This window comes from Zootoca vivipara, chromosome 3 (genome assembly GCF_963506605.1).
Source record: "Zootoca vivipara chromosome 3, rZooViv1.1, whole genome shotgun sequence".
In the NCBI taxonomy this organism is placed as follows: domain Eukaryota; kingdom Metazoa; phylum Chordata; class Lepidosauria; order Squamata; family Lacertidae; genus Zootoca; species Zootoca vivipara.
Window position 1 is genome coordinate 53793676 of NC_083278.1, and position 21491 is coordinate 53815166.

At 40.9% G+C, this 21491-nt stretch overlaps 1 protein-coding gene across 20 annotated transcripts in view; it reads right to left on the bottom strand.

The window, feature by feature from the left end:
- Positions 1-21491, bottom strand: part of TRDN (triadin) — a 166150-nt gene that overhangs the window by 93120 nt on the left and 51539 nt on the right. For 17 of the 20 annotated variants that reach the window (XR_004692212.2, XR_009557338.1, XM_035109215.2 and 14 more), the window contains 4 exons: positions 18478-18582; positions 15100-15165; positions 10386-10565; positions 4164-4223 (listed from right to left, as the gene is read on the bottom strand). Coding sequence is in view for 18 of the 20 variants with exons in the window: in XM_035109215.2 (XP_034965106.1) it covers positions 4164-4223; positions 10386-10565; positions 15100-15165; positions 18478-18582 (411 nt within the window). In the remaining 2 variants the exon portion in view is untranslated. The remainder of the gene's footprint in view (positions 1-4163; positions 4224-10385; positions 10566-15099; positions 15166-18477; positions 18583-21491) is intronic. The other 3 variants (XM_035109220.2, XM_035109218.2, XM_035109221.2) reach the window with 3 other exon arrangements.

Genomic DNA, 21491 nt, shown 5'->3' on the forward strand with positions numbered 1-21491 from the left:
GAGAAGATCAGTCTACATCCCAATCCCAAAGAAGGGCAGTGCCAAAGAATGCTCCAACTACCATACAATTGCACTCATTTCACACGCTAGCAAGGTTATGCTTAAAATTCCACAAGGCAGGCTTTAGCAGTATGTGGACCGAGAACTCCCAGAAGTGGAAGCTGGATTTCCAAGGGGCAGAGGAACCAGAGACCAAATTATAAACATGCGCTGGATTATGGAGAAAGCTAGAGTTCCAGAAAGACATATACTTCTGCTTCTCTGCCTACGCAAAAGCCTTTGACTGTGTTGACGACAGCAAACTATGGCAAGTTCTTAAAGAAATGGGAGTGCCTGATCTGTCTCCTGAGAAATCTCTATGTGGGACAAGAAGCTACAGTTAGGACTGGATATGGAATAACTGATTGGTTCAAAATTGGGAAAGGAGTACGACAAAGCTGTATATTGTCTCCCTGCTTATTTAATTTATATGCAGATGACACAACCTTGATGGCAGAAAGTGATGAGGAATTAAAGGAATTAGCAGAGGCTTGACAGGCATATGTCAAGAATGCTTTGATGGTGTTTCCTGCTTGACAGGGGGTTGGACTGGATGGCCCTTGTGGTCTCTTCCAGCTCTATGATTCTAAAGAAACGTTTAATGAGATTGAAAGAGGAGTGCGCAAAATATGGTCTGAAGCTCAACATAAAAAAAACTAAGATCATGGGCACTGGTCTCATCACCTCCTGGCAAATAGAAGGGGAAGAAATGGAGGCAGTGAGAGATTTTACTTTCTTGAGTTCCATGATCACTGCAGATGGTGACAGCAGTCACGAAATTAAAAGATGCCTGCTTCTTGGGAGACAAGCAAAGACAATCCTGGACAGCAGAGATATCACCTTGCTGAAAAAGGTCCGTATAGTTCAAGTTATGGTTTTCCCAGTAGTGATGTATGGAAGTGAGAGCTTATCACCGAAGAATTGATGCTTTTGAATTATGGTGCTGGAGGAGACTCTTGAGAGTCCCATGGACTGCAAGAAGATGAAACCTATCCATTCTGAAGGAAATCAGCCCTGAGTACTCACTGGAAGGACAGATCCTAAAGCTGAGGCTCCAGTACTTTGGCCACCTCATGAGAAGAGAAGACTCCCTGAAAAAGACCCTGATGTTGGGAAAGATTGAGGGCACAAGGAGAAGGGGATGACAGAGTACGAGATGGTTGGGCAGTGTTCTTGAAGCCACCAACATGAATTTGACCAAACTGCGGGAGGCAGTGCAAGACAGGAGTGCCTGGTGTGCTCTGGTCTATGGGGTCACAAAGAGTCAGCAACATAATGAGGAATCTAAAAGCAGCTATAAGCCTTTTTTTGTTTTCACATAAGTGGATAAAATGTTAGGCAAAGTCCCCCCTCCCCGCCCCCAGTGAATTACGGTAAACCTGTAGGAAACATCAGTTTTAACTTACAGTCTCTTCACAGATCTCTCACATGCCTTAGAAGCACCTCTTATAACCCATGTCTAACTGAGCCAGGCAGTAGCTTAACATGGAAGAATTTAAGTGCAGCCTCGAGCCTATTCATTTACACTGACTGCAAGAAATCAAAGTCTGCAACACTCTCCCATGGCAGGCAGCAACTCAGATTACTAGGAACTGAATCACCATGGGTAATTTTAAGGTCATATGAAAACTGAACGCTAAATGAAATGTTTCTTTTAGAAGCAAACAAGGGCACATGTCAAATGTACACATATACACATTTGTTGTAAGAGAGCCATATATTTTTCTTGTTGGATTTGTGTGCACGACAGGCAGAAATTCAACAAGGACCTAGGAGAGGGAAGGAGACCATGATGTGATTGCACAGGAAACCAAATGATTACAGGTGAACAAACCTGTTTTCTTTTCTCCATTGTAGCTTTTGTGCAGTCTCAGATATGAGCTATATCAGAGTAGCATGCTTCCTTACCTGAAAAGTGAAGTAGATAGCTTCCCGAAGAGAAAACATCAACATTATCTTGTTGCGTAGTTCCTCTCAAAGACAGCAGAAGAGGACCATTGGACGACATTATTCACATTGGACATTCTTTTACTCTCCACAAAGGAGGAATGGTAAGTTAATGGATATTTGATAAGAGAAGGTTTCTGCTTCTCTGATTCTGAGTTGATATTGGAAGACACGTCTTTCAAACCACCACCACCACTTCCCCCAGTGCTAAATAAGATGCTGAATGTTTTAGGTAGGAGGAGAGTAGTCTTCTGAATGCAAGTGAGTGAAAGTCTTTGTGTCATTTGGAAGGGTGGTGGTGGGAGGAAATCCTGTAAGACAATGTCTTGCAGGTCAAAAAAAAAGTTGTATAGCAAAATAAGATGTCTCAATACATCCCATGAGAAAACCACTGTAGCCTGACCTTGCAATGCAAAAGCTAATTGAGGTGTTTCAGCATATTTTTACAGTAATTTATCTGGGCTTGACTTTTGGGGTATTTTGCATTTTCAGAATTCTGTTAATATATTGGCATCCTTTATTATCTTTTATTTAATAATCTATTTGCACTATTTGTTGTATGCTACCTTATACTTTTCTTTGAGGGGAGAAAATATAAAAGAACAAGACAGTGTAAAACAAAATGCCAGGTTGTATCCTTCTGTATGTGCAACAGAACTTCCTCTCCAGCGCCCTCCCCCCAAAACCCCCAAAATGTCTCCATAGGGTTAGGGGAGGAAAGTAAATGGAAGTCCTGTTGCATGTGTGCAGTCTTGGATAAACCACTAGAAGGAATTTCTTTAACTTCTTTAACTTCAGTTTTTACACAGCATGAAGAACTGTGAAATGTCTATAGTACAAAAGCAATACATTTAGGAGGCATTAATTACTGCTAACTTGGTAAGAATAAATTAGCAAAAATAAATGGAGGAATCTACTGTAATGGTGGAAGTAGTAGTATCTGGGTCCTGATAAGGTGGAACAAGTCACTTGATTTTTGCCAAGATTTGGGAGCCTCACTTTAGACACCTGGCTCTGACATTTTTGGCTTCAATCCTATGTACCTGGGAGCCAGCCCCACGAAACATAATGGGACTTAGTTACTTCTGAGCAAGCATGCACAGGATTGTTCAGTTTGGCCAGCTTTCTGTGGAACAGACATTCAAAAGTGCCATTGAAATCAACGAGACAAGTAGCTATGCTGCTCCTGGATCATGAATAGCAACTGTTTCACATCTAACAGCTACATTTATTATACAAAGGATCTGAGTGGTTTTCAGGTTTCTTGAATAATTTTCTTCAAATTTTTTCATTGAACAGTTTCCTAGAACATATTCAGTGACTGGGCATACCTTCTTTATAAGTGGTAATGGCTCAAAAATCAAAATCTCATAAATGGGTGTTTTGTCTAAAGATTATTTATATTTCACATGGGCAAAAAGGCAGATTCTTTCTTCGCCATTCATTCTGGTGGTAAGCTCATCACAGGATACAATTCATTCATTGATACATACCCTACGCCCATGTTCAAAGCTGATGCCTGATGGAAGTTTCTAAGAGTCTGGCATTCACTTGATGCCTTCAGTCACCATAAGCCTTTAAGTTCACTGACAGCTCCAGCAATCAAAACCATCCTAACCAGCAACCATCACAAATTAACAGCAGTGAACATTGGAGTGACATATGATGAATACACTCTTTGTGCTGGATATCCTATTCTAAATTTTTAACAGATGTGTTTCATATGAATGATTAAGATCTGAATGTAACAAAAGGAGTAAGCTTAAATATGGTGGGCTTTTTCATTTTCTTTACACTTTTGAAGATGGCATAAAGAAATTTAAACCAAACCACCTCTTAACTTTACACATATCCCATCCTTTCTATGGCATAAATGCATGCAAAAGATATAAATTCCACACCAATGGATGGTTAAGGCAAATGGTTTAATTCTTTCTTACGTTTCCCCTGGTGTCACCTTTTAAATTGCCATTAATGTCAATGCATGCAATTATAGAAAAGAGCATTAGGAGCTTTAATAATATAGCCATTAGTTGATATGCTTTATTTAAACTCCGTTTGCACAGGCTTCATTTCCACTTTTAACAAATGAAAAAAGCACACACATTCCAGGAGCACAACAAAGCAGAAGCTCTCAACAAAACAGAGAGTGCAATGATAGAGTTCAGTTCAAGTACCTGTATACAAATCCCCGTGCGAAAACATGTCAATCATATAACGACAGAATGCATATTGATCTAGCAGAACAGAAAGGGGGTGGAGAGTAATAAGACACAGTTTACAGGCCTTTTCCAGATCAAGCACTAAAGAGAGAGCTTAGTACTAAAACAAAACCTTTGCCAGTTTTTCATCTCCTGCTCAAAGTAATCAATAACCAAACAGGTGGTGAAATTCATGTTTCTGTTCCTTTTTTGTAAAAAAAGAAAAGAAAAGAAGTGAGCTGCCACAGGAAATGCCTTCTGACTTTCTGCACAATGACCCCCTGTTAGCTCATTGCATCTAATCATGTAGATGCCAGGACTAGATTTCAGAGGCAAATCTCAAATACAGACAGATATTCTTGCACACTGAGGGTGCTACTAGTTTGGAAGGCCCCACCACAGCCAGGCTGTTAAGGCAGGGGACTTCTGGCCCAGGGAACAAATGCTGCTCACTATTTATCTGGCTCTAGGGGTTCTCACCAGGTCACACTCGTTACTGCCCCTGCAGCACACCCTTCTCCAGTTCTCCTGCCTGGCTGGAACATGTCACTGAACTGTCACAATGCATCTTCTGTTTGCCTGGATGGAGAGATGTATGTATGGAACCTCTGACTTTTTATGTGGCTGGGCAATAATCTACAGTACAGAGTCACATCTGTTGCCCCACCCACCAGTGGCATGTGGCCCTCCGAAGGTTGCCCAGTATGGAATGCGGCCCTTGGGTTGAGGAAGGCTACCTACTCATAAGGGAAATAAAAATGGCCTATTTTGAAATATCCATGGGACGGGTTAAGGATAGTTCCTCACACTTACATTGTGACTTATGTTACTGTAAGCAACTTTTTTTATTTCATTAACTAATGACTTTGGCTATGCAAACATATAATATTGTTCTCTCTCTCTCTCTCTCTCTGTGTGTGTGTCTCTCTCTCTCTCTCTCTCTCTCTCTCTCTCTCTCTCTCTCTCTCTCTCTCTCTCTCTCTCTGTGTGTGTGTGTGTAAATGGGCAAGTCAATGTAGAAAGCCAGACAGAGCCCTGTGCTGGCATTTGCTCACATTATAAACTGGACCATGACATTCTGTGGACTGTGCTTCTCATGTTTTATATACAGCTTCATATACACAAATGCTTGCTCCAGTGCAGAACGATGTGTTAAGAATGTCACATTATTGTATGTTACATGCTATTGTTGCCTGATACTCATATGCCGGGCTAGTTTCACTGAGCTGAAGAAGAGACCTGGCCATTTCCAGTATAATATTTTAAGTAAGTAAATAAATATGCAGGCCAATGCAGAACATCAGGCACACCATCATTTTCATTCTACACAACACACACGGATTCATCAATGAGTATGCATGTATGAAAGAATGAGAAGAACTTACTGATTCAGCAGGGAGGTGGGATGGGAGTGGGAAAGGATGCAGTAATCTGAAAGTATTTTTCAGAAAGCTAGCCAGCCAGCCTGCCTGCCCCGAAGTCTTAGATGAATTTTGCCCTAGCATCAGTGGACCCAAGGCTTCATGTGCTACCTTAACGCTCCTGTCAATGGTCTGATTCATTTATCTAGCAGTGATAGGTGACAGTTTTGGAATCAGTAATGACCATTTGGCTGTCAGCAGGGTTTGCAACTGACCATTTCAGAATAGTTTCAGTTTCCTCCTCTGCTAGAGCTAGCAGCTTCCCCTTAGGCAGAATTTGTGATCCAGTAATATATTTTCTAAGCTAAGTTATGCAAGCCACTAAAAATTAAGCGTTCAGAGATGACAGAAAATTAACCGCATGATAAATTCATGTAACAGAAGCGATATATTACTGATTCTAATTCATTTTCATTTTTCATTCAATAAAACAATATGGGTTTGATGCAGATTTAGTTATGCTTGCATCCAGCCCTGTATTTTTTCAAAAATAAAAATAATCTGCAGGTGCTACAAAATAAATAAACAGCTGTACTCAAGAGATGGAGAATTCTGGATGCTTAACTAAAGAATTTAGGTCAAGTTTATCTTTCTGAGCTATCACAGTTCCAGAAGGAATTTCCATTAAGTACTACTTCTGCACCAATCCCACAACATAGAATTGAGCTTCAGACAGCATAAGTAAAGCTTTGTGAATCACCTCCTGTGATACTAATCTGGAATAAGGATGTGTAAAACCACTGCCTTTAGTACCACTGATTTGTTTGAAGGGGGGACTGTGTATTAAACAAACAAACAAACAAACAAACAAACCAAAGAGAAGTTGCACACATTGTGGCAAAGGGCTGGTGCAGGCTTGTTCATATTTTGCATGCACTAATGCATCTGCAACATTTATTTAAAATATTTACACCCTGCACTTCTGATTGCTCACATCATGACAGACATATCCAGTGCCAATTTGCAGTACCTCCTCCTCCTCCACAGGATTTAAGGAATAGCAGTAAATCTTATACACTTTACAGTGGGTCCAGAATTGATACTATATCTGCATGTGGAATCTGTTTTGGAAAATTACCACAACATTTGCAATCAATAAAGATTATTTTGTACTATCAGTTTTCTGACACAGCATTAAAATGAATGAAAACTGTGAATCAGAAGCTTGGGGTGATTTCTAATATTTAAGCACACAATCTAAATGACATGAAAGTGCCTGGGGGGGGGCAGGAATCCCCATGTTTTGACAAACATTAAGTCTTAGATTGAAAGCCTGCTATGGAAGCCCCATTACGTCCAATGGCTTTCAAGTAACTGTGTGTAGGATTGCAGCATAAATGCACTTGCTCATTAGATGCAGCATAAATACATTTGCTCATTTCTTCTGAACCCAGAAGGAATGCCAGTGGAGTCAACAGACACCCTCGTATTTAATTAATTTTATAAATAATAATAGATTTGTAGAGTTGGAAAGGACCCTGAGGTTCATCTAGCCGAACCTCCAGCAGTGCAGGAAATCTTAACACATGGGCCCTTATCCAATTTGAAACCATACCAGATCCAGCTTAGCTTTACAAATATGCTAGAAGGTTATAGCACTTAACTGCAATAACCTCTAAGTGACTTACAAAGATACAGTCATACCTCGGTTTAAGTACGCCTCGGTTTGAGTATTTTCAGTTTAAGTACTCTGCGGACCTATCTGGAATGGATTAATCCACTTTCCATTACTTTCAATGGGAAAGTTTGCTTCAGGTTAAGTACGTTTCAGGTTAAGTACAGACTTCTGGAACCTATTACACTCATACCTTGGGTTAAGTACGCTTCAGTTTAAGTACTCCAAGGACCGTCTGGAACGGATTAATCCACTTTCCATTACTTTCAATGGGAAAGTTTGCTTCAGGTTAAGTACGCTTCAGGTTAAGTACAGACTTCTGGAACCAATTTTGTTTGTAAACCGAGGTACCACTGTACAATACATAAATAAATAAATATCAGTTAAAACTACAAAAACAAACTTAAGTTAAAATCCCTGCTAGAAGTATTCTGTAGGCACCACAAATTCAGTAGGGAGAGATCCTGTTTGACCTCAGGTGGAAACGAGTTCCATAAAATTGGACCCATAATACTAAATGCATGGCTCTTAGTGGGTGAAAACTGTGCATCTGAGCCACAGCATTTTGCACAGAGCCTCGCACAGAGCACATTGCAATAATCTAGTCTTGAGGTTAACTGAGCCTTGGTGTCCTACAACTCTGCAGGTACATTAAGCCATGACAGAGAACATTAGGCTCAGATGACCTGTCATATTCATAGCCCCATCTAGCCATCTCTCACACCAGTACAAATTACTCAAGCTCACAGCCCACAACCCTTTTTGGTATGAGCACTGGACTTGTGCCTCCATATTTCTATATGAAGTATCTAAGAAAAAGACAGGCATACTAGTATAGTTCTGGCTGGGGGTGGGGTGGGCTATGGAGAGGCAGTAAGAATGTGGCCATGTTCTCCCTCTTTAATATACTTTCTACAATAGTGCAAAATATTTCAAATAAAAACAACATTTTGCAATGTTTGCCTCATGTGCCACAGCTAAAGATTCATGTTAAGCAAATTCATCTTCTGGAAGTAAATATCCGTGATCCTAGGAAGAAATTTGGAACTGAAAAGCTAAGGTTTTTTGTCTCAAACCCGAAACCTGCTGGAATTTGTGTTGTGCTCTTCTAAACTATGGTAAACAGAACAATTTTTATAAGTGTTGTGCGAATTTTATTCTCATTTATACCTGTTATCTTTTCACAACTAGTCATGCTGATAATTTCCAAGGAAAGGACAATTCAGGATTGTGGGACCCTACACGCCATGCTTTCCCGTTATTTTTGAGCAATTATTTTTCAGTTCTTCAATGACATGGAAACTGCAACAACTTACAAATCACAAAGGCCAGGATGCCTAGCTGCACAGATAAAAGACGTTAACTAAAGACGGATGCTTGTAAAGACGGATGCTTGAGAAAGACACAAAAAGCACAAACAGAAGCCTAGTGGGGAATTTTCAATGCTTTGAAACATATTAATCCAATATATTAATAGCACCTCGTTCTTTGAGTGTGAATACCTATGCAGCCAAAACAGTAATATCCATGCATCAGAGGAGGGACTGAAAATTTGAGGAGATCCTAAAGTCTGCAGAAGTACAAAATATATTTAGGAAAAAAACTAAGTAGCCACACCGAAAACTGCTTAATTAGGATTAAGCATTCTCAGTGGGATGACAAGAAAACTGGTGAGAAGAGGGAATGGAATGGAGAATCTTGAAAGGGCACGGCTGGCCGGCTGGCATCCTGAACAGGAGTTAAGGAATGGAATGGGTGGTCTGGCTGGAACTGGCCAGTGAAGTTGCATGTGGCTGAAGCTGGCAGGAGAGGCTAACCTGAGAGAGACGTCACGGGGCACAGAAGAGCAAGGTAGAAAATGGAAGCTAGTGGCCCCTCTGTTGGGGAAGCTAGTGTACTGTATCCAGCAATCATTCAAAACATAAACATAAGTTCATTCTGCACAAGAGGGAAGAATGGTTGGAGAAGGGACCCTTGTCTTTGATGCTGATTTTAGCCCCCTTAACTCAGGGAATGCCCACTCACCAGAGACACATTTGTAAACTTCACTTGTTTCATATTAGATCAAAAGTAAAGGAGGCTGGTTTCCTAATTGGTGATGTAGTTTATGAGGGAGGCCCTCTCTCTGCTGAAAGGTTTCTAATTCCTCCAACTCTCCTGATTACTCTATGCTCTCTCTCTAGCACCTACACAGCAACATGAGAAGAGACCTGCTGGTTCAGGCCAATGGCCCTTCTAGTTTAGCATTCTGTTCTCCCACACACCAGACACCCATGGGAAATATGCAAGCAGAATACTTGAGTGAAGCAGAACTCTCCCCATTTGAGCTTCCCACTGTCTGGCATTCAGAGGCACACACTGCCTCTAACAGCAGAGCTAGAACATAGCCACTGTGACTAGCAGTCACGGATTGCCCCATGCTCCATGAATTTGTCTAATCCTCTTTTAAAGCCATCCAAGTTAGTGGAGATCACTACCTCTTGTGGGAGCAAATTTCATAGTTCAACTATATTTTATCCATCCTGAATCTTCCAATATTCAGCTTCCTTGGATGTCCCTGACTTCTTGTATTAGGAGAGACAGAGAAAAAACTTCTCCTTACCCAACTTTCTCTACATCATACATAATTTTGTTGACCTCTGTCATGTCCCCACTTATTCGCCTTTTCTCTGAACTAAAAAGCTCCAAATGCCATAACCTTTCCTCATAGGGGAGTCAAGGAGATGTCTGTCACTCATGCTGGTGAAACAGTTCAGGAGGAGCAAGGAGACCCACAAATCTTAAGAGAGTGGAATATTATATAGATGGACTGATGACATAGCTCCTTCTTTCAGCTAAGACTAAAGCCTTTCACCTCTTCGGTCTTATATTGGGAAACCCTTAGGAATGGAAGATGTGTTCCGTAAAGAAACATGTGGATTGCAGAAAGAACCGATAGAGGAGCAACACATTAGCCTTCCCAGGCATTTTGGTTTCATTTTCATTTCAGATGTGCTAGAATCCAATGCATTCTTATCAGTTTTCATTCTCATGTGTTAGGGGTAACTCTCTCCTTTTTTTAGGAGTACGTGTATGTATCTGGACTACTTTTAATTCACTGTCTGAATTTCTTTACCCATGCACTTCAGAGGTCCTCTGCTGCTGTCTGCTAGCATTGTTTACCTTTCTTCTCAGACTTTTCTGTAACCACCAGTGCTGTCTCTTCCTTTGCTTTGACTTTGGCAGGCGCAACTACCTCTGCTTTGGTTTCCTTATGTTTCACTCTTTCGGGTGCCTTGGGTTCTGGTTTTCTTTCCTTCACATCCTTCTTAGCCTTGTCTTCAACCTTTATGCTCTTCTTGTCTGCAAGAAATGTATTTGCAGTAGCTCTTATTGTCCATGCTGATTTATAGTTTACCGTTGATTTTGTGAGTTGCATGTTGTTATTTGTATTTAAAAAAAAGAAAAATAGTCCCCAAAGAATTTTAATTATTCTCAACAAACTCCCTGACATATTGAAGAATAAGGAAAGGAAATATCTTTCAGAGCAACTTCCCCTCCTTTTTTTCTTGTTCAAGTTCCACCTATTCTGTTATTTCTGAAATATTTTTTAAAAACAATTTCCCCCCAAAGTTGCTATAAAGACAAGCACATTAACTTACTTTTGAAAGGGAAAAAGTAATTGACACAGACTGGGAGACCCATGCCTATAGATATATTGATTTCTTGTTTTTTTTGAAAGCTTATTCTATCTAAACTTCATCAAGGATTTTGGTGCACGCAGACATGTACAGTACACTTATAGAACTGACAATGAATCAGTTTACAATTAGTTTCCTTTTAAATGCAAAAGTGACGTCTTATCATTTTTCAAAACTGTGCTGTTAAAATTAATCCATATTTTATAGGAATCAGATTTAAATGACTGTGGCATAACTTTCACAATTAGAATAGCTTTAAAAAATTCTTATTTCCACTAGCAATACCAGGAGCATTACACAGGACATATTTATTTTTCTTATGGGGTTTCAACTACATTATTATCATGTTCATCTTTTCACGTTGCATTATATTCAACAGTAGCTCAGAGCACATGGCAAATGCAAATTAGTGCTGTGCTGAAACCTTTCCTCCAATTTCTCAAAACCTTTTTTCCTGTGCAAAAGGAGTTCCCATTTTTTTCTGCCTCTTTCTTAGGGCACTTTACAATTTAAGGGCATATGGAGTTGAGCTCACCTCATCATTGTAAGGTGGCTGTGGGTGGTGTGTGTTTTTACTCCTGGTCTGAAGAAGCCACATAGGGAAAATTTATTCTTCAAGCTTTAATCAAAGCATTAGAAGCTGGGAAGATGGCTTCTGAGTGCCTGAGATCAGTGTACTTGCTGATTTCATCTTTAAAAAATAAATCTTTCTGCACTGATTTCTTTAAAAGAACTGATTTCTTCAAGAAGACTGCAATTTTTTAAAAAAATATCAGACACACAGTTGGCACCCTATCCACCTTCATGTGTATAAAGGAAAGCCCAGGATGTCACAGGATTTTCAGGAAATGGGGACACTCAGGAAGGCTGAACAGTGCACACCGTCAGAGAAAAACCAACAACTTCTAAAAAACCAACAACTTCTGGCCACTCTGCAACTAAGGTACTGGTAAGTGAAAACCTGCACACACAAACATGCATCCCAACCATAAGATGATTAATTGCTGGAGAATGGTCAAAAAATAGTGGGGAGAAATTTTCAGCATAGCACCAGTGCAAATTACAGGTGACATGGAGTTCTATTGCATGAGCAAAGGTAAGTTGTTTTCTCATACACTTCATCAGAAGCGGAACATACATTTAAATTCAATTTAACACTGAGTCTCGAAGAAGATAGCTTGGGCCCCACCATTATCTGAAAAGGTCAAGCAAATGTAGGCTAGAGAGTGAGAGAGAATGAATAGAAAAGACTTTGGAAAATAAATGCTATGATTTGGCTGAAGAGTTTCTCAGAGCTAGGTCAAATAAGCTCACTGACTCCACGGTTTCTCCCTATCCTCTAAGGCTCTGGAGTTTTCTGGGCTTTGCCAATAGTCACTAAAAGCCTTGAAAATCTCCCTTTGAGGTATTTGCTTATCCATCTTTGAGAAGCATTTTGCACCCAAAACTTGAACAAAAATGTAAAAAAAAAAAAGTAAAACCATGTCATACAGAGACATTATGAGTCAATAATATTCTATTTTTCAAATATTCTTAAATTGGTGACCCATTTATGAATCAAGCTTAGGGGAATTCACCCATCACTAGAGGATGGTGGAGCTTTTAAGGAGGTTGGGTATCACCATATCTAATTAACTAAGGATGTTTGAGCTTTTGCCTCCATCCTAAAACCTATGTGTGGAAATGGAGGTCAAAGGTGTGAGGGCGAATAACCTAGAGTTGAATTCAGAGAAAGGAGAAGTAATGCCAGTGGAGATTGCATAGACCTTGGAGGGTGTTAGCATGCATGTTCTGGATGAAATGGAAGTATCACCATCAGAACATATTTTGAATCTAGGGTCAGTCTCTACTCCTGGAAAAGCTGGTTGCTCTGATGGCCAGCAGTAAGTTTTGCAGGCCCTTCTTGGAAATGGGTACTTTGTTGCATGCTTTTGCAACCTCCAGGACAGATGAATAAAGTCTGTGTGGTGTTGCCCATAAAGGCAACTCAGAAACTGCTACTGATACAAAATGCCCACATCCTGATGATATTGGGAGGTGTCTGCATATTCAACCAACATTGTAGTGATTGCATTGGTTGTCTGGGCCCAGTTCAAGATGCTGGAATGTATCTTTAAAGAAGGTGTGGTGGCGAACCTGTGGCCTTCCAGATGTTGCTGGACCACAGTTTCCATAATTCCTGACTGTGCTGGTTGTGGCTGGTGGGTGTTGAAGTCTAGCAACATCCGGAGGTCCACATGTCCCCCACCCCTGCTTCAAAGCATTCATGGTCTGGAACTGAAATATTTTAGGGATTACCTATCCTGTTCAACACATGCCTTCACTTTATGAAGTTAGAACATCAGCTTCCAAGAGCAGAGCTTTTATTGAAATTGTCCTGAGCCTATGGAATAACCTGTTGAAGTCAGAGGACATGTAAAGGTTGCAAGAGTTGTCTAGTTCAAGTAATATTGGCAGCTAATCTGGGTTTTTTGATAAACTGCAGAGTCTTTATAAACCTGTAGTTGCCCTTGTTCTTAATTATATTGTTTCTTATTTTAAAATTAGTATTACATTGTTTTTAAAATCTGTCTTATTCTCTGTGCCATGCTGACTTCAGGAAACATGCCATGTAACATAATTCTAGACATGTCTACTCAGACTAAGTCTCATTGTTCAGTTGGAACAATTCCCAGGTAGAGATGGACAGTTTCTCTCTGTCACACCCATCTTAAGTTCCCTTAAATTTCCACAACGGTTTGTGCTCCCCTGCTACAAAAACACACATGTGAAAAGTCCCATGTAAATTCATCAGAATGGAAAACCATCAGCATTTAGGTGCATAATTCTCCTAATTTTATATGCAATTTTGTCTAATGTACAGTTTTTACAAATAATTTCCCATAATATTTTCACTCACATGTGCATTTTTATGTGCATTTTCTTTTAATATATCCATTTTTCTACAAGAGAACTACATTGCATGCACAAGTTTTGAAGAACTGCATTGCAAGTACAAGTTTTGAAGGATAGCTGTGTTTCAGTTTGTGTATTGTTTTGGAAAGTGCAAATTAGGTAGGTTCTCATTAAAATGTGAACTCCCCCTCCCTTACTCCCAGGAAATTATGAAAAGGGGCGGCTGCAAACTTAAATAAATAATTTTATCCCATTTGTAACAGGGTTTGTCCATCACAAACTTTACCAATCATACATATAAAGGCTGGAAGAAAATTAGATTGATGAGAAAACCTAAAGCTTTTCTTCTATCAAAGTAAATCTAAAAATAGAACAGAAAAATGAAGAATAGAAGTCATCCTCCTCCTCACAGCCTACTACCCTAGAATGTGTGTGGTAATTTTGAGATAGTAGCATCTTATCCAGGCATCTTTCCTCGCCTTGCTGTAAAAAGAAGTGAAACTGTCAGTGACAGAAACACACATAATCTGCTGGAATGAAAAAGTTGGTGCAGTAAATAAAAGAGGGAAAATGAACTCCTATTTTTAGATGCTATGAAAGTCACAAACAAAGAGATGGTAAACAACCCCAAAAACATCCTGATCCTCACTAAACAGAAAACTGATACACAGGTAGAAAAGCTTTGTTAGAAACACATCCCTGGAACCAATTTTGAAGGGGTAAGGTAAGGGAAAGGACAACAACTGCCTCTTATACTATACCCACAGGATACTACCAGAAAACTCTGAATATTCCCTGTGTTTCCTAAGAAGCAGCATTTCATGAAATGGATATGCTATGCATTAGTACTGGGGGTGTGTGTGGCTGCCTGTGAGATATGGACAAATGTCATGCAGCTGCTCTAAAACGAACACAAGCCCAGGGAAGGTTATTGCAAAACAAATTTGTTACACTTTAAGGTGCCCCAGGACATTTGACCATAATAGAGAAATGTGAGTAATGAAGGGATTAATAGTTCTTCATCAAAACACAACACTAAGTACACCAAACCAAAAGTGTTAAATCCATGATGGTGCCTAGGGCAGAAAATACAAAATGGGAGCCACTGGTGAACAAAATGACAACTACTGGGAAGTTGCACATGAATTGGAAGCTGCACATGAATTGGGCACCATGGACCAAGCCTTCTTGCCTTCCATTCCACCACACTTAATGACACCCAAAATTCACTGCCTGATGTAAGGCATTTTCACTGTGCCTCATGGTAGGGCCACTTCTCCATGAAATATAATGAGCATTACCTTTTGGGGAAGGCACTGCTTTCTTCTTAGGCTTTTCTTCCTTAGCAGGTTTCTCTTTGGGAGGTTCTAAAAAGGAACAGACACGATACAGCACTTATACAAAAAATAGCAAGTGAAATCCAGTTATTTCAGTGGGTCTACTCTAATTTAATTGGGTACAATTCTATTTACATTTTACATATCACCTATGAAAATCCACATGTGTAGTTGGGTCTACGTTATACACTCTATACAATGGCAAACAGCCAGGAATGCGTTCACATACTTTTAAAAACAAACCAACCAACCAAATCCCACCAATTAGCTGTTCAGGAGGGCATTGGGGGTGTGGATTCAGTGATTGCAATCTAACCTGAAATCTCCCCAAGGAGAGAGATTTCAGAATTTAAACTATGTATATAGGCTCAGCTACAGCTCATCTTTAGACCTCTGTTTGACTGCAGTCATACATTTGAACTTCTTTTCAGCAGAGAGGGATATTTGAAACAACCAGAAATTAAAGCTCAACACAACATAAATATGGATTATCACATATGCCTGTGCCACACAGACACTGATAATGAGAACTGGAAATCCTTTTAAACCCTGGTTTATCCACTGAAGTTATTTCAGACAATAGCTGTTTTGTCAATCGATAATCTCATTCCCTGCAGGGTATGAACTGTAACCCCATCTGACCACTGCAAATACTGAAACACGATTATGCTGGAAGGAAAGTTTAAATTCGATAAGCTAAAATGAAAAATGACCATAAGTGCTCCTGCAAATACCACATGTCCACTTGCCTTAAGCAAGTCATTTCCTTTTCAGGCAAATACAATGTAATTAGTTTTTCTTTAATTATCATCCATCAACCTTGAAAGTAGAGCACGAGTGGATTCTGTGCCTGGGAGAGCACTGTGTTTTCATGACAATTTCATGGAATAGTCATATAACAGGTACACCGTGATTTGTGTGGAATCACGTAACATAACATTGGACAAGTTACCCCACCTGAATCTTAGAACAGGTATCATTTCCCTATCCCATGAATCTTGAAAATACTCATGGGAATAGCTTCATCATCATTTCCATTTTCCAGATGGAGATCTGAAGCTGAGGAATCAGCTCAAATCATTCTCTGCCATAATTCCCATTCATTCCAATGAATGGCACTTGTGCAGGAAGCACTCTTGGTGCATTGGGCCTTTGGTCAATAAGATACAATTCTAGCTATATGTAGATAAAAGTGCTTTTACTTTTCTGAGCCAATGCGAGGTATGCCCATGAAGCCATGCACCTAAAAATGATTGACAGTATGGCCATGCATTGAAAACTTGTAATTTGTTACTCAAATCCCTAAAGAACAAGGCAGTTAACATTTTACATAACACTTATCTATAAACAATTCGGCAATCACTAAATTAATTAGCATTTCCCCCCTCCCCATCTACTGCCACTGTTGAAACCAGGCTGGCTCATTATCTTATTTAATTAAAAACAGTGTTTCATATATATTTTTTAACCTCACCGGCCTTCCCCTAATTTTGAAAGCTTGAAACTAATCAGATAAAGTTTTAGGTTTTGCACATATGAATTTTTAAATCTGAAAACAACTTTGTGCCAGAGGGCAAATGGGTAGACCCTCCCTCCCTCACCTGGTTGTTGGTGAGAAGGAAAAAGGCATGTGTGTGAACTAAAAGCTAGAAACAGGCTTCAGGCAGAAGCCAGAGAGTGGGAGCCATGCCTGGTTTCTGCTGGAATCCAAGGCTATGACTATAGCAGCATTGTGGCTTGATCCCCATATAGAATAGGGAGTAACTTGGGAAGGTCTGCCACCATCAACAGTCATTCATACAGATGAGGTTCACAGCCACAGGAAATCCTGTTGCCAGCTGATAGGAAGAGTGTCCCTGTTCAGCAGCCTTGTAGCACACTCTGGCGCATCGGTAGGCAAACTAAGGCCCGGGGGCCGGATCCGGCCCAATCGCCTTCTCAATCTGGCCTGTGGACAGTCTAGGAATCAGCATGTTTTTACATGAGTAGAATGTGTCCTTTTATTTAAAATGCATCTCTGGGTTATTTGTGGGGCATAGGAATTCGTTCATTCCCCACCCCCCAAAAAATAGTCCGACCAGCCACAAGGTCCGACCAGCCCCCTGCTGAAAAAGTTTGCTGACCCCTGAAGTATACAAGGTTGGAAGGTGTCTCAGGAGGAAAGGAAGTTTGCAAAAAGCTAATGAGGTGGAAATCATAGATCATTCAGTAGATGTCAGTCAGCAATCCAGTTAGATAGGCGGGGTACAAATGATAAAATTATTGTTATTATTTTTATTTTTATTGATTAGAATGTTGGACTAGAATCTGGGAGACTGGGGTTCAAATCCTCATATAGCCAAGAGGCTCACGGGGTGACCTTGGGCCAGTCACTACCTCTCAGTCTAACCTACCTCACAGGATAGTTGTGAGGATAAAATTGGGAAGGGGAAGAAGCATGCATGCCACATTGAGCTCCTTTGAGGAAAGGTAAGATGTAAATGTAAAAATAAATATCGTTCGGTTGACTTTTGTTCATGGAATGGGAAGAGGCACCAACTTACCCTTTTCCCCAGGCAGCAAAATGGCTTGAGTTTTGCCCTGGCTAGACTGTCACACAATGGCATTGTTTCACTCCTCCCCAATCTCCCAACAGTGTGAAATTCCAGGGATTCCAGGCACTTACTCAAGGTCTGGTTTCCTCAGAATGAGGGACAGCAAATACTGTGGTGTCATTAGGATACGGGGTTTTTTACACAGATATACAACCTGAGCCTACGATGGCTTGCAACATTAACACCCCAAGAAGGTCCTGTTTCTGCTATAGTCATAGCCTTGGATTCCAGCAGAAACCAGGCATGGCTCTCACTCTCTCACTCTCTGGCTTCTGCCTGAAGCCTGTTTCTAGCTTTTAGCTCAAACACATGCCTTTTTCCTTCTCACCAACAGCCAGGTGAGGGAGGGAGGGCCTACCCATTTGCCCTCTGGCCCAAAGCCACTTCTGTTGCTTCCCTAATGAGCCATACATAAGGGACTACTACCCCTATGTATGGCCTGGCAATTCCAACAATTGAATCTTTGCTGGATCCAGAAATTAGGTGGGTCTCAGGCCTAACTCCCTGATCCTCCAAACTCACAACAGTATTTATCTTCCCATGGGACAACATGATAGGTTTGCCTACCTTTTTCAAGAGAAAGACCCTTTAGTGGCTGGTGGATCATAACTGCCCCCCCCCTCTGGCAAAAGTAGAGCTTCCTCTCAAAGTAGGACATCATCTCTCCATATCCCTGGAGGTTTATTATATGAGTCAGAACTCTTGAGTTGCTCTTTATACAGCAGAATTCATGAAAAGCAGCGATTACCTTTGGCTTTCCCCACTTTTTCAGGTCGTTCAGGTTTGCCGCTCCTGTCAGGCTTTTCTTTCTTTTCGGGCTTTTCATGTCTTTCGGGCTTTTCTTTGTGTATCGCTACAAAAGGACAAGCATATTTAGGTACAAGATATAAAAACAGCATCTTGGCCAAATGGCACCATAGCACAATGGGGCTTTCAGACTAAGCTGAGGACAGATAGCATCCCACCCCCACCCCCCTGGAACTGCTGCCTCTTACCTTCCCTTTATTTCAATGAAACTCAGGCATGCTTGCTGGGGGAATCCCATTTAAATGAATGGCTACAGCACAGCAGCAAAGCATAGGGAAATTTGTTCCTATCTCCTATCTATTACTGGTTGACCTGCTGTTTGTTTGTTTGTTTAATATGGGAAAAGCTAATTATCATTGCCATTTTTCACAATGCACTGGCTTCTAGTATCTATTTTCCTGACAAAATTAACTACTGACAGCTCGTTTTAATTTTTAAAGTATATCCACAGCATTTATTTTTTTAAAAAAATTTGCTCAGCTACTAAAACACACACATACAAACCCCATAATATAAAACTGGCAGGTGTGGGTGCTAAGAGTGCCAAGAAAAACTGGCTGAGGGCCAAAACAGATGTAGCGTCATGGTCTTGATGAACACACACACACACACACACACACACACACACACACACACCACTATTTAAGCACAGGAGGAAATCTCTCCCATGAGTGCCTACATAAACGTCCCTCCCAGGATTATCAGGAGAGTGTGCTGCGCTCAGGTTCTGCATATGGCTCCCTATAGGCATCAGGTTGACTATTGTGAGAAGAGGATGCTAGACTAAATGGGCCTTTGGCTCTTCTTATGTCTCTATGGCCTTCAGGGGAGGCGGTTTTCATCAGGCCCATATTGTGGGTGGAAGATTACTACACTTCCCCATGTTCCATGTTCATGGCCCTGCAACCCACCACCACAGCTGTTGTCTTGAAATAAAAAACGCATTAAATGCATTTGCACATTTAGCATCATGTCTATTTCGGCCCTGAACCGCTTGCATAAGAATGTCATTTGAGCTTTTTCTACTATGCAGTAACAATAACAAATCACCTCTAAAAATGGCGGAAATGTCCTAAACCCTGGTCCAGTGCTTTCAGGGGAAATGGGCATTCATGTATTTCCCAGTCTGGCTACCTTTAGCAAGTAAAGATCTAGTCCAAATGACCAGTCAGGGAAGATTTTATAAGCCTGAAAAGAATCATAGACTTGCAGTATTGGAAAGAACCATGAGGGTCATCTAGTCCAACACCCAGCAATGCAGGAATCTTTTACCCAATGTGGGGCTCAAACCCACAACCCTGAGATCGAGAATCTCATGCTCTACCAACTGAGCTGTCCCCAAGAGTTGTTCCCATTTTCATTTTCAATTGTCTAAGCAGGAAAGCAAAAAGGGGTTGTTGGCCAGCAACTTTTGTGGATTAGAATGGGGATGACCACACTGACATCACTAGGATTTAGGTATCAAGGCCTGCAACTGATAATTGCAAGAGATGGAGCGTTATGTAAAAATCTCTATTTTGCTTATTTATATATCCCTCCCTACTCACTCCTTCAGAATAAGAGGTTTATTTTGCCTGCTTGCCGTAGAGCACTGGAAGCCTAGGGTAGATGCTTGAAAAGCAAATGCAACAGGAGGCGGGGGAGCAGCACAGTAGTAGACATAGTCTCAAATGACTTAAATCAATTTCAGTCAGATCCTGATTCAGGGAAGCAGTTCAAAATGTCAATAAGTGTTTTCATTAATGAATGATCCTGTACACTGCGGCATTATGGTGGTGAAAAATAGCATGCCATTTTCAATGAAAACTATTATCAGTGAGCGGCTTTGCTGGGGTCTAGGACTTTAAGAGAATAGCAAGTTGATACAGAACTGCTTTGTCCAACTATACCACATAAAATAGGCTAGCTCGGGGTGTGTTATCTTCACATCAAAGCAAAAGCAAGAGAGGAGGGCCGACTCCGTCTCTGGCCTTGATTAACAGTATGATTATTGCAAAGCATGCAGGAATGTGAGCGCTTGTTCCAACCAAGCAAATGACGGATGTTTGTGGAGGCAGCTAATTACCCTCCAATTTTATTCTGGTTATTGTTTTTACACCCGCTTCTGAAGCACTTCACTTGACTGGAAATTAAAACCAGATATTGCTTCCTCTCTGCTGAGTCAAATGAAAGTACACAATAGTGTGGCTTTCACAGGAATCTCAGTAGTGCCATTGGCACAGTGAAGAACTGCACTCTCTGGCACATCGGCCAAGAAAGACTAAAACACTTTCTCACTGGCGTGACCTGCAAAACATGATAAACCAGGTCAGGGCATACCAGAGTGGCACACACATGTGGGTGCCCAGAAGGGAGCTCACACCTGCTTTCTCCAGTCTTTTTTTCTCATGTGCCATGCTGAGCTAAGCCAAGGCTAGGCCTAGTGTGTTGTCCAAACCTAGGCTCATGCTTAAGCTTGCTGACCACAAGCCCAGGTTCGGTTGACATGCTGAGCTCTTTCCTTGCTAACCACAAGTTGTAGTCAGGAACGAATCTTGGGTGCAGCATATGGTTAGCAAGGAGAGAGTGTAACCACATGCTTAGGTTCAGATAACATGCTAAGGCAAACTTTGGCTTAGCTCAACACAGGAGTAAGAAATACCAGGAAGGAGCAAAGCAAATGTGAGCCCTTCTCTGAGAGCCTGCACATTCGCAGAAAGTTATAGTTTGGCTTACAGTGGTACCTCGGGTTACAGACGCTTCAGGTTACAGACGCTTCAGGTTACAAACTCTGCTAAACCAGAAAAGGTACCTCGGGTTAAGAACTTTGCTTCAGGATGAGAACAGAAATTGCGCAGTGGCGGCAGAGCAGCAGCGGGAGGCCCCATTAGCTAAAGTGGTACCTCAGGTTAAGAACAGTTTCAGGTTAAGGACGGACCTCCAGAACAAATTAAGTTCTTAACCCAAAGTACCACT